This window comes from Trichosurus vulpecula, chromosome 7 (assembly GCF_011100635.1).
Source record: "Trichosurus vulpecula isolate mTriVul1 chromosome 7, mTriVul1.pri, whole genome shotgun sequence".
Classification (NCBI taxonomy): domain Eukaryota; kingdom Metazoa; phylum Chordata; class Mammalia; order Diprotodontia; family Phalangeridae; genus Trichosurus; species Trichosurus vulpecula.
Window position 1 is genome coordinate 78,572,467 of NC_050579.1, and position 13,914 is coordinate 78,586,380.

The window sequence follows — 13,914 nt, forward strand, 5'->3', positions numbered from 1 at the left end:
AGCCTTTCCCACACTCCCTGAATTCTAATGCCTTCCCTTTATTACTCCCTATGTTTCCTGCATACAGCTTGTTTCTACATATATTTACTTGTTCTCTCCCCCATTAATTTGGGGGAGGGCTGGGAGTCTTTTGCCTTTCTGTACTCCTAGCACTGAGCACAGCATCTGGCACATAGTAGGCACTTAATGCTTATTGACTAAGCTCTACTTACTCTTTTCACATTAACTGATAAATTCTGTGCCCAATGGAAAGGGAGGGGGGCAGTAAGATAAAACCACAGAGTGAATTATTATGAGCTTTCTTAGGCAGGGCATTCACCTTTTATTTCTATCACATCTCTTCCACAGTACTTACTATTCATGGTCATCGTGCATAGGGTGCCCAATAAAGGCCGGTGGATGGAAGGAAGGGAAAGGGGAGATGAGATGCCAAGGAACGAGAAAGTAAAGAATAGTGCAATAATGCACTATTACATTTGTCTTTTATTTGGAGGTAAGTTGTAAATGGAGCAAAATGGGGTGATCTTTTATGGAATAAAGTGAGTTTCTCACTCTGAACTGAAGGGGTGTGGGTGGCTGTTCTCCCAAGCAAGAGGCTACAAAGAACACTGCATACAGAATCAAAGGTTTTGCATTCTAGTTTTGTGGCTTAGTAGATGTCTGACCTTGGGAAAGTTATCCAACCTGTGTGTGCCTCAGTTTCCTCATATAGCACACAGGAGGTATTTAATAAATGCTGATCGATCTATTATATGAAGTTTGGACTAGATGACATGCTAAGTTCCCTTCCAGAGATAAATCTATGAGCCTGCAATGTATATATTTCATGATCCATCTTGTGGGAGGCAGTATGGAGCAGGAGGAAAGAACATTAGCTATAAAGTCAGCAGTTCTGGGACCACATGCAGCTTCCACCACTTATTTAGGTGGTCTTGAGCAAATCACAACATCTCTGAATCTTCCGCAAGTAACCTGTCTCTAGAATGGGATAATGATACTTGTACCACCTTATTCCCACAATTATTATGAGGGTTACCAAGACAACACATATAACACTCCATTGGGCAGCGCCTGGAGGATCAGCCCTGAGTTGTGTATGTGGTGGGAGATGTGACTTCTGTTTGGCTGAGAAAACACAGAGTGAGATGCTGTATACCTGCTGCAAGGAACTTATACCTCTACTTGTGAATGACAGACTGGAGTCCTTGGGACTATTCAAAAGTCTCTCAACAACCTCATCGGAAGTCTTCTCTCCATATGTATGTCTCTGCAGCCAACTCAAATACATCCCTAACGCATCATTCTCAGTATCCTCTCAGTCAACCAGGAGTCATTTGTCCTTCAATATATACAACACCTCTGAGAATGGCCAAAGAGGGTGTCACATTCATGCAGAACACTTTCTAATTGTAAATCCATTTTTATTGTTATTATACAGGGTGTCCCAAAAGTCTTAGGGCAATTTTAAGCTATTGATGCTTGAAGGCATATTATTCTATTGACCATCATTTGGGGGCACACGGCAGGTATTTTTCTCAGTAGACATAGGAAATTTGCATAACTTGACCCATATTATCTCACCTGGTTTCCCTTGAGACCAACAGTACCAACTGGTAAGCCAGGTAAGAGTCTATGGTCATGGAATGTGGCGGGCTAAACTAACCCCCAAGGAAAGAGAGCCCCTTGGCTCCCTTGGCCCCATGAGCCCTGTGTTCTACTCTTCAGGCCAGCTGAGGTAGGGTAATCTCTGCGGACAGCTTTAGAGAATAATGTGACATCTGTCTTTTAAAGTCATTCTATATTCACAAACTATATGAAACTGCCATTGAGTACCATATTACTCCACTCTTCCTTGTGACCATTTTATATCTACTTAAAGGAGACAGCATGATGTACTGCTTGGATGGAGTGCTACAAATGGAGCCAGGATGATCTGGATTTAAATCCTACTTCTAACACATGCTGACTGTCACCACTTATGATTCACAATCCCTGAGTCTCAGCTTCCTTATCTCTAAAATGGGGATTGGAATACCCATTGTCCTCTATTCCTAAAGGACTACTGTGAAGCTCTAATAACATAATACATATTCATATATATATATATATACATATATATATATAGCACTCTGTAAAATAAAGTTCTCTGTCAATTATTAAGACAGACATACATGTTTTTCTCAAAAGCAATCTAAAAGAAATCTTCTTTGATTCCCCCAGCCATAAATGTTCTGTCCCTCTTCTAAACTCCTGACACCACGTTTGTTTTTTAACAACAATTTTATAAGCTCCTTAGGAGAAGGGATTATTTCATTCTTTGTCTTTGCATCCCCAGTACCATGGACACAGTAGGTGCTTAATGGATGCTTGTACATTGATTGAATGTATAATATATATTTTTGTGTGCCATCTCCTCTGCTGGATCTTTATCCAGATTTTGCTTGCTAATCCTGGGTGTCCCCTAAGACTCTGTCTTGAGCCCTCTACTCTTTTCCTTCTATATTACTTCACTTGGTGAGCTCATCAGCTCCCATGGATTCAAGCATCATCTCTATGCTGAGAGTTCTCCAATCTACTTATGCAGCCTTATCCTTTCTCCTGACCCCCAGTATCACATCTCCAACTGTCTACTGGACATCTCAAACTGGATGCCCTATAGATATCTTTTTTTTGGAGGGGGGAAGGCAGGGAAATTGGGGTTAAGGGACATGCCCAAGGTCATATAGCTCATAAGTGTGTCAAGTGTCTGAGGCCACATTTGAACTCAGGTCCTCCTGACTCCAGGGCCGGTGCTCTCCTCACTGTGCCACCTAGATGCCTGCCCTGTAGACATCTTAAACTCAACATATCCAAAGGTTAACCCATTATATTTTCCCCAAAACCCTACTTTCTTCCAAACTTCCTTTTCTATCGATGGTGCCACCACCTTTCCAGTCCCCCAGGCTCACATCCTAGGTGTCTCTTCAACTCCTCACTCTCTCCAATTCCCTATACCCAAGTGTGGTCATTCTATCTTTGTAATACCTCTTGTAAATGCCACAACACCACACCCCGCTCCTCCTCTGCTACTGCTACCACCTGGGTGCAGGAGCTTATCACCTTATACCTTATCACCTATGACCTTGGACAAATGTGGGGGGATGTGGAAAAAGGAAGGGTGGCAGTGGCCCCCCAAAAGAGGTGGATAAACTTGGTTTTCCTTTGATGTCTTCTAATTTCTCTTCTCTCTTTGCTTTTTCAATTTCCCCTTCCTCAAAGCATTCTGGCTTCTGGGCTGGGAAGCAATTCTGGTGCGGGTGCATGGTGGAGTGGGGGAGGGGTCGAGACTTTGGCTTGGGAAGGGTTGAGGATGGAGTAAGTAGGGAATAGACAGTATTTCCCTTCTTCTTCTTCTCACTAAGTGGAGACAAGAGCTAGTTATGTATATATGAGAGGGAGTAGAGCATCAATCAGATTTGGATTTCCCTCCCTCCCTCCCTCCTCCTTCTCTCCATCCGCTGTCCTCTCCTACGTCACTAAAACCACTGCTCCCTGGCACTGAGTCCGTAGCTTTGTTGTGGAGGGGAGAAGGGATTCCAGAAGGCACCTAGCTGTGGGGGGCATGTAATCACCATGCATGATCACCATGAACAATTACCGAGCACTATGGGTGCCAGCTCCACTCCTCACTAGCTGTATGACCTTAGGTCAGTCATCTATCCTTTGAGATCTGCTTTCCTTATTTGTAAATGAGTCTAATGACATTTGCTCTACCTGCCTCACAAGGCTGTGAGGAAAATGAATGGAAGAGTGGAACAAATACTGGACTTAGGAGTTCCAGGAAGACCTGGGTTCTAATTCTGTCTCAGATGCTTAGCAGCTGTGTGACCCTGAGCATGACATTTAACCCATGTGGACCTCAGGTGTCTCATCTATAAAAAGAGGCTGTTGTAAAGATTAAATGAGATTTAAAAAGATTAAATAATATGCTGTAAAATGCCTTAAGAATCTTTAAGAGCTGCACCAGGTATTCCAAAAGTTTTGGTGGAGTTTTAGTACCTCAAAGACTTTTACACCCCCTATATGTGTTGGTTATTGGTTGGTTATTGCTACCAGTATTATTAATGAAGACAAATCTTAAAATGCTAAATAAATCTGACTTATTATTACTAGGTATTTTGGGAGATAGAAAGCAGCCTAGGACATGTTCTCTTCTTTCAAGGATTATACCATCTTGGTAGGGTGGGAGGGGGGAACCTATCTATACTGCTTCCTCATCTGATTTCATTGTCCTCTGTACCCATTTTAGGCACTTATATAGATTCTGAATCCCTCTGATATGTGTTTACTTCTCCATTTGAACGTAATCTCTTTGATATTAGGGACTCTCTCACTCTTCTCCCTGTGTTCCCAGTGCTTAGCATAGAGCTCAGTACATGGTGTTTAATAAATGCCTTTTTATTCGTTCATCCTCATTTGTATTATATTTAATCTGTGTAGATATCGTACTGCCCCTGCTAGACTATAATCTCCTTGAGGGCAAGCATCATTTCTTATCTATCTTTTCTTTTCCCTAATGCCTAGCAAAGTATATTGCATATATCCAATAAATGTTGAATAAGTAAATGAAAAGAAAAACCACAGTGCAAAGCAGCAGATGGCAAAGAGAGTGAAAATAACGAACGCCACAGTGGGATTCTTCGATGGCAACCACTGTACCTTCCCTAGGCATGGAGAGGAGAAGAGACTCCCCCACCCAATTGTAGCATCCTCCTCTTTTATCTAAGGTTACACAATTTTCTGCACCAAGAACTGATTACATGCCCTGGGAGTTGGGTGGTCCTTAGAGATTTTGTGTGCAAAAAAGTCTTGTAAAAGGACTAAAGGACGGCCAGGGATATACCCCAAGAAGCAGGTGCCTGGCTTTTGAGAAATCCATCTTTTCCTTTTCTATGACTTCCTTTGCGGGGAATACCTTTCTCTGCTCCCCACCCCTAAAGTTAAGCATCCCATATGTCAAAAGATAGAGGGATTATGGATCAGCTGAAATCAATTTCTGGCCCCTTGAAGGGGTCCTAGGGAACCATGGTGCAGTCAGTCCCAATACCTACCAGTCACTGAAACATTTTTCAGGATTTAAGAAGCGGGGGTGGGGCAGGGTAGAATAAAGCTTCTTTCTGCTCTCTTGGCACTTGGCACTCATCTGTTTCTAACTAGAGCTAACAGGGGAGGAGAAAGCAGGTTCTCTGAAAACTACACCCACCCAGCAGCCAACAGGTTTGGAAACAAAGGGGTCTGTGTGTCCCACTGCATCGTGAGATGTTACGCTAGCTAGAGAGCAGCACGTTCATTGGCCAGGGGGAGGTGCCAGGCTTCCCAAACAGGAAACATTCCCCACATTATCGGGAGGCTGTAACCTCACCCCCGCCCCGCCTCGGCTACTACCTTGTGTCTGCTCAGACAGGAATGAAAGCAGCAGAGTGCTAAATTAACATCAATCGGTGCCCTGGGAAGGAGCAGGAGGGATTTCAGAAAAAGAGAAGTTTTCTCTTCCTCCTCTTGAAAGATTTTCCTTTATCCCAGAGAAGCAAAGAGGCATCCTCTTTCCCCTGCATGTTCTGAGGTGAAAAGCCAATTGTGGCCTTTCTGTTTTTGTTTTTCTGAAAAGGCAGTTCTAGAGATTGGTCCGGGTACTTATTCCACACGTCCTGTCCTTGAACACAGCCCTCCAACGCCCACCTCTATGTCTTTGTTTTGGCTGTCTCCCATGTCTGGAATGCTCTGCCCTCTCACCTTTGAGTTTCCCTGGCTTCCTTCAAGATTCAGCTCAAATTCTACTTTCTGAAAGAGATTTTTCCTGACCCCATAAATGCTAATGCATTCTGCTTTCAAATTACTTTCATCTATGCTGTATACAGGGTGTCCCTAAAGTCTGGACACATAGGAAAAAATGCATATTTTGAAATATTTGGAATATTAACAGACCTTAGCCCCCTTGACTTCTTTTTCTGGGGTATGCTAAAGGAGAAGGTGTACTCAATGAAAATCACAGATGCAACACACTTGATTGAACACATAAAGAGGGAATGTGCTAAAATTGATGGCAATGTGGAGTTACTGCATCGAGTTCACATGAATCTTGCAAAGCGCATCAACCTTTCCATCACAAATGATGGAAATCATATTGAAAATGTTATTTGTTAATATTCCAATTAAATAAATGTTGACAATTTCATTCATTTCATTTCTTGAAAATATGCATTTTTGCTTATGTGTCTAGACTTTAGGAACACCCTGTATATATCTTGTATGTACATAGTAATTTACATGCTGTCTCTCCCACTAAAATGTACAATCATTAAGGGTTGGGATTAGGGTTTTTTTGGGGGGGGGGGAGGGCACTTTCTTTGCACACCCGGGCTTAGCACAGTGTCTAGCACCTGTATGTTTAGCCATTTTTCAGTCATGTCCAACTCTTAGTGACCCCATTTGGGGTTTTCTTGGCAAAGATACTGGAGTGGTTTTCCATTTTCTTTTCCAGATCATTTTACATGAGGCAAACAGGGTTAAGTGACTTTCCCAGGGTCACACAGATAGTAAGTATCTGAGGCCAGATTTGAACTCCTGACTCCAGGCCCAGCACTCTATCCACTGCTCCACCTAGCCACCTTTGCCCAGTGTATAGAAAGCACTTAATAAATATTTGTTGACAGACTGAGTCACTTGCCCTGCTAGAGTAGGAGCACTTCTTACCGTGATCACTGTGGAGACAATAGCGAATCCCAGTAAACATTTCATGTTTTCCCTTTCTGTGTCCAGTTCGATGCTGAGGTCATTGATATAATCATGATACAGCCACCACAACACACCAGAGACAACTGGAAAAACAAAACACCGTCTGGCCTCAATCAATCCTCATTCTAAAAGATATGGATCCCACAGCAAAGCTGTGACGTGCTGGGTCTAAGTCCGTCTCCTGCCCACCCTGGGATAGCCTCTCAAGTACAGGGATCCCAAACCACAGAAGGCTTTGCAGGTGATAAGCCACACTTTTTCATGGAGCTGGGAAGGGAATGAGTCATGAGAGTGACTTACAAAACACCAGATTTTAAGGCTTTCTGCTCCACTCTGCAATTGCTGCGAATATCTGGGTGGTCTCCAAGGGTAGTCCAGAGTCATAATAGAGCCCAGTCAACTGGGAAGGGGGAGCACCACGCTCAGGAATCCCAGTGCCAAGTGTAGAAGCAGTCCTACCTTTGATGTCCTGTGCAAGGCAGAGACCCACTTTCTCACTTATAAGCTGAGGGCAGAGTTATCACCCACTTAATTAAGGAATAATCACAAGATTTAGACTTGGACCAGACTGCAGAGATCAAGTAGTCCTAATCCCCTCCCTGATATCTCCAACAAGCGGTCAGCCAACTCCCACTTGAATTACCTCCCGTATACCTTGTATTTGTTATCTGTAGATTATTTGTAGATTCCCTCGCCCTCCCTCCCCCCATTAGAATGCGAGTTCCTTGAGGTCAGGGACTGAGTTTTTGCCTTTCTTTGTATCACCAAATGCTTAGCACAGTGCCTGGCACATATTAAGCACTTAATAGATGATTTCTAAGTGACTGAATGATGGATGGGGAGCTCACCACCTCCTAAGAGAAGCCATTCTAATTTAGAATAGGGTCAGCTGTTCTTTTAAAAGTAATTTTTATTACTGCTTTTTGCTTTCCCATCACAATTGCTTCTGGAGACCCTATTAGGAATTTTCCCTTTATACCAAAGTGAAATCTATTTCTTGGATATTTCTGCCTTTTGTCCCTGGTTCTGTCATCTGGGGACCATGAGGTACATGGTCCTGACACTTCTTCCACCTGACTTTCAAACACCTGAAGGCAGCTGTCAGCTTCCCTGTAAGTCTTCTCTACACTAGTTCCTTCAGTTAACCCTCAGTATGACAGTTCTAGTTATATCACCATTCTTAGAGCTTTTTTCTGGATATGTTCCTGTTTGTGAAAAGCCTTCCTCAATGTAGTCCCCAGAATTAAGCATAGTGCTCCAGATGTGGCCTAAGCAGGGCAGAGGACAGAAGGATTATCATTTCCCTTGTCCTGGATGCTATTCCTCTATTACTGCACCTTGTAGAAACTGAGGTCCCTAAAGGGTAATCCACTAGCTCAAGTTCACACAGGTATAAATTCTAAGTATTAAATAACATCTTAGTCACTTGCACATATCAAATACCATGGACATCTTTGTGTTTTTGTAACCTCAGCAACCAGTGCAGTGACTGGTATATAGTAGGTACTTAATAAATGCTGGTCTTATTGAAACGAATCCTGAATTCATAGAAGAAAGGTCAGAGTTGAGGAAAAACATCATACACCATCCTGACTCACTTAAGAATATACACTGATGCGGAGGGGGATGGGGACAAGAATTTATATAGCACCTACTACATGCCAGGCACTGTGCTAAGTACTTTACAAATATTATCTCATTTGATCCTCACAACAAGCCTATGAAGCTGATGCTGTTCTGTTATTATGATCATTTTACAGTTGAGGAAACTGAGGCAGACAGCAATTACAGTGACTTGCCCATGGTCACACGGCTGGGGGGGTCATATTTGAACTTGGGTCTTCCTGACTCCAGACCTAGACCAAGCCACCTGGCTGCCTCATATGGAATGTAAGGAAGAACCAGGTTCAAATCCCACTCCCAGCCTTTATTAGCTGTTTGATCACATGCAAGGTCCACTCAGGCTCAGTTTATTGAGATGTAAAATGGGGATAATAATGCCTGTGGGACCTACCTCTCAGGGTTGTTATAACACGTCCTAAGCACCTTGTGAGCCTTAAAATGTTATAAAAATGTGAGTTGCTATTGTTCTTAATGGACTGAATTTCAGCTGTCAGAAATACCAATCCAGAAGCAACTCTTTAATCAATTCTCCACAAGTGTCAGTTCATTTTTAGGACTGTCTGGAGGAAGATTAGATATGTGATTTCATCTTGCAGAGGGAATTTGGTAGAGAGGATAGAGAGCCAGCCTTTGAGTTAGACAGACCTGGGTTCAAGTCTCACTTATGATGCACACTGGTTGTGTGACCCTGGCTTAGCTTCTCAGCGCCCCGGGTGGGTCCTAAGGCTCTAAGTCAAGGAGGTGTTGGGAGAGGACATTTTCATGTTGCTAGTTCCCTGAATCAATGAAATCACAGATCTTGATGAAAACAAAAATACAAGCCATGTAGAAATACTTACACAAGAGACCCAAAACAACCAAGGAAATGAAAATATGAAGCAGGAGGTTGGTGATGAATCGGAAGGTGAACATCATGGTCAGAGACAAGGCTGCAGAAACAAGAGAAGAAATCATGGATGCCAACATCGAGGAGAATGGGGCTGATAGACATGATGCCCACTGTAGCTTTTGGAAGAACCAGGACCAGAAGCTTCATGCGTCCTGTAAAATTTCTGGGGAAGTCTGAACATTGCTAAATGGAGATCACAAGAACAGCCCAGCATTGTTAAGAGAGATCAATCACTCAATAAGACATTTATTAAACACCTACTATGTGCCAGGCACTGTGCTGAGTTCTTAGCTACATGAAGTCTGACCTTCTCAGGACAATGAGCCACTAATTATTTGGAAATGTCAGGATTTTGCTGGATTGTAAGATTACAAGTAAGATTTGCTGGACCCTAGAGAGCAGGGTCTATGTAATGTCTCTCTTTGGGTCCCCGGGGCTTTAGCATAGCACCTCAAACAGAGACTACACAGAAATACGGAGTTTCAAATCTCAAACTGATTTTGCCTGAATACTAAAATGACTGACTTGCAACCCTACATTTCTGAATTCTTTTCTCCTCATATGACAATGGAGGGATGATGGAGGCTGAGTTGGGGATTAAATGAAATTTTAGCTTCAATTTCTTGCCAATTTAACATGAAAGGCAAAATGTAAACTCCTGAAAGGCAGACATTTTTTCCTTTTTTGTCTTTGTATTCCATCACCCTATATTGTTACCTGGCACACTGTGGACCTTAATAAATGCTTACTGAAATGAATGGAACATCTTCCCCCTGACCCATGCTTCCTGAAGTTGAGGCCCTCTCCAGTCTGGGGTCACTCTGGCCACACTCTTTTCTCCTAGTCTCCGGTCAATCTGGACAACTCCCCATCTGCCAAAATACATGCATAGTGCTTTCCTTGCTCAGTCTTTTCCTTATATCTAGAATGCCCCCTGTCTGCTTCTTCTGTCATACTCATACTCATCCTTTAAAGACCAATACCAAGGGCACCTTTTCCAAGGAGCCTCCTCTAATCCCATCCTCCCCATGTCGCCAGCAAGATCCTGCTTCAGCTTCATACAGTAGTGGGTTTAGCAACTCTCTCTCTTTAAAATAGTATTTTTTAATTACATGTAATTTTTAACATTCATTTAAATTATTTATATAATGTATTATATAAAATATAATTAATAAATAATATTAATATTAAATTAATTTTTCCCCAGTTACATGGAAATAACAATTTTTAACATTTGTTTTTAAAACTTTGAGTTACAAATTCTCTCCCTTCCTCCCTCCCCTCCCTCATTGAGGAGGCAAGCAATTCAATATAAGTTATACATAACATTCATTTTTTAAATAAAATTTTGAGTTGCACATTTTCTCCCTCCCTCCTCCCTAAGATGGTAAGCAATTTGATAGAGGTTATATATGTGCAATTGTGTAAAACATATTTCTGTATTATGTTGTAAAAGTAGAAATAGGTCAAAAGGAAAAAAAAATCACGAAAAAAATAAAGTGAAAATAGCACGCTTCCATTGGCATTCAGACTCCATCAGTTCTTTCTCTGGACGTGGAAAGCATCTTTCATCATCCAGGAGTTCTTTGAAAGTGCCTTGGATCACTGCACTGCTGAAAAGAGCTCAGTCAATCACAGGTGATCAGTGCATGGTGTTACTATGACTATGTACAGTGTTCACCTGGTTCTGCTCATTTCACTTTGTTTTGTAACTCTCTAACACACTTCCCATGCAATGTTGTGAACTACAGCTATGTACGTGGGTGACTTTTCTCCCTACCCGACTACACGCCTCTTGAGGGTAGGAGACTCAGTCACAGGGATAAGTCTTAGAGTTAGGAGGCTGACCTTTGCCTATGACACTTTCTGACAGCGTGACCTGCATCAGTCACTTAACCCGCTTTGAGGCATACTTTCCTCATCTGTGAAATGAGAAGGATCGTGCCGACCTCACGGGGTTATTGAAAGGCTCTGATGAGGTATAGACGGGATCGTCGACCTTGAGCCAGAGAGGACCTCAGAGGCTTCCTCCAACCCCCTCGTTTGACAGATGAGGAAAGTGAGGAAGATGAAGGGATTTGCCCAGGGTCTCACAGGCAGTAAGTATCAGAGGGAAGGAGCCGAGGTATCCAGGGTTCCTTTTACTGGACCATACTTTGTAAACCTAAGGTGCCATAAAAGTGTCATCTACCATCATCGTCGCGTCTGATGTCAATTCTGGACCTCCCTCAGCACCTACCACAGCGCTGGGAGCGCAGGAGGCATGTAGTAAATGTTTGCTGAGAAGGACCCTGGATTGTTATGACTTAAGGCTTTAGGATTTTTGACATTTTTCAAATATTTCCATGAAAAACGCAGGTCCAAGCGCTGACAGCTAACCGAAATGAGCCAAAGAACCTTCTCTCTCAGTGGGACGCAGGGAATGCACTAAACTCCACTTGGCTAAGCCAGGAGGGGAGCATGCACACAGGACCGGAGCCAGCCCAGTTCTAGACTCACAGGACTTCACTACACCCTTGCTGAAAGGAGTGAAAAAAGAAAATTACCTACTGCAAGGATACACAGGCCGAGCACCGTGTCTCTCCCTGACATGATTCCGCTTAGGATTCGATGGAGGGTGTCCACATCATTGATCAGAACAGATGCGAACTTGGAGTAGCACTCAGGGGTCTGGGGGATGCAGCGGTTGAACAAAGGGAAAGATTTGCTGAAAATTAAAAACAGGATGGATAGCAGTGCTGCTGTAAGTCCTTCCAGCTGGTATGCAAACATGTACAAGAGCCATAGCAATTATTAATAACAACTAACATTTATAAAGCACTTTCTACGTGATAGGCACTACGTGTTAAGCACTTTACAAACATTATCACATCCGATTCTCACAACTCTGAGGTAGGTGCTATTACTATCTGCGTCTTACAGTCGAGGAAACTGGGGCAAACAGAATTTAAGTGACTTGCCCAGGTTCATTTTAGCTCCAGGCACAGCATTCTGCCCACTATGGCAATACCAGCTGCCCCGCCCCTCCGCCAATTTCCAATTTCTCATTCCCAAAACACCAGAGATGTGAATGAAAGCCGTCAAGGTGACCTTGTTCAGCTGTATTGAGCATTTTATGTTCTCGATGTGATGGAGATCAGGTGAGCTGATGGAAACTTTTAACTGATACTGAAGGAAAGGGCATCTTTCAATAACAATATTTTTTTTCTCTTTGGAACATACCTGCCTGTGATCTCATTTGTGCAGTCAGCTCCCCATGAGGAAACACCCTTTACCCAGGCAGACAACAACCTGTTCTGTTGTCTTAGAGTTGCCTGGGACACTTAGAGGTTAAGTGACTTTCCAGGACTCTCTTTTGACTTTCTTTGTCTCCCTAGGCCTTAGCACAGTGCCTGGCACACTGCTCTTGTGTAGCTGTCCTGTTGTGTCTGACTCTTCATGACCCTGTGGACCACAGCATGCCAGTACTGTGCATGGGATTTTCTTGGCAAAGATACTGGGGTGGTTTGGCATTTCCTTTTCTAGTGGATTAAGGCAAGCAGAAGTTAAGTGATTTGCCCAGGGTCCCACAACTAGTAAGTGTCTGAGGTCAGATTTAAACTGAGGTCTTCCTGACTCCAGGCCCAGCACTTTATCCACCGAGCCACCTAGCTGCTTCAGCACACAGAAGCTGTTTAATAAATGCTTACTGATTTACTGACTTGCCCAAGGTGTCACATCTGAGACTTGAACTCAGGCTTTTAAATCCAACCCTTTTCCCAACATGCCCTAGCCCTTTGTGTCCCATCTAGGCAACAACTACAAGTTTCCATGATTAGAACCACATTTCCTAAAGAGCTTGGTGGTAGTGGCAAGGGGTGGAGTGGCGGTAGAATGCAATGCAATTATAGTGATTATAGATCAGAGAACACAAACAAGATTGTTGGCCTTATCTGATCTTCTGAAGAGGGAAAGGGAAGGGACTGGAGACCTTGCCATGAGACAGATGGTGAGGTGATCGAACACTTTGTCATAAAAGGTTCAGCTGAAGACATTAGAAATTTTAGCCTGAGAAGTCTCATGGAGGCAAAGGCAGCAGTTCTCAAGTACCCAGAGGCCTCTCACACATTCAGCGTGGTGCTGGAGGACAAAACTAGAAGTTAGGAACAATGGCTGTAGAGAAGCCAATCTAGGTTTTATATAAAGAAAAACTTCCTAACAATCCGAGCCATCCTAGAGTGGAATGGGCAGTCTGCGAGGGACCAAGTTGTCACTCATTAGGGACCTCCAAGCAGAGTCTGTACGGCCAGTGGTCAGAGAAGTTACAGAGGAGATTCCCAGTCTCTTCCCAGTCTTCCTACTTGGATTCAGAGATAAGAATACAGACAAGTTCCCTCTGGCCTTCTAGCTGACATCTGCAGAGGGCAGTAACTACTCGACTTTTGGCACTGACTGTCTGCTGTTACCACCTAGAAACAACGACATTTATATTATAGCTTAAAGAGTATAAAGCACTTTATATATACCATCTTATTTGAGCCTTACAACAATATTGTGAAGTGGCCACTCCAAGGTATCGTTGTCTCCTATAGATAAGGAAACAGAGGCAGAGTAGTTAAGTAACTTGCTCATGGCTACACGGTTTCTAA

At 43.1% G+C, this 13,914-nt stretch overlaps 1 protein-coding gene across 1 annotated transcript in view; it reads right to left on the reverse strand.

Moving 5' to 3' along the window:
* Positions 1-13,914, reverse strand: part of SLC44A3 (solute carrier family 44 member 3) — a 110,973-nt gene that overhangs the window by 69,484 nt on the left and 27,575 nt on the right. Inside the window, exons 6-8 of the mRNA XM_036767446.1 lie at positions 11,833-11,993; positions 9,237-9,326; positions 6,733-6,857 (exon numbers count right to left, since the gene is read on the reverse strand). Coding sequence (XP_036623341.1) covers positions 6,733-6,857; positions 9,237-9,326; positions 11,833-11,993 — 376 coding nt within the window. The remainder of the gene's footprint in view (positions 1-6,732; positions 6,858-9,236; positions 9,327-11,832; positions 11,994-13,914) is intronic.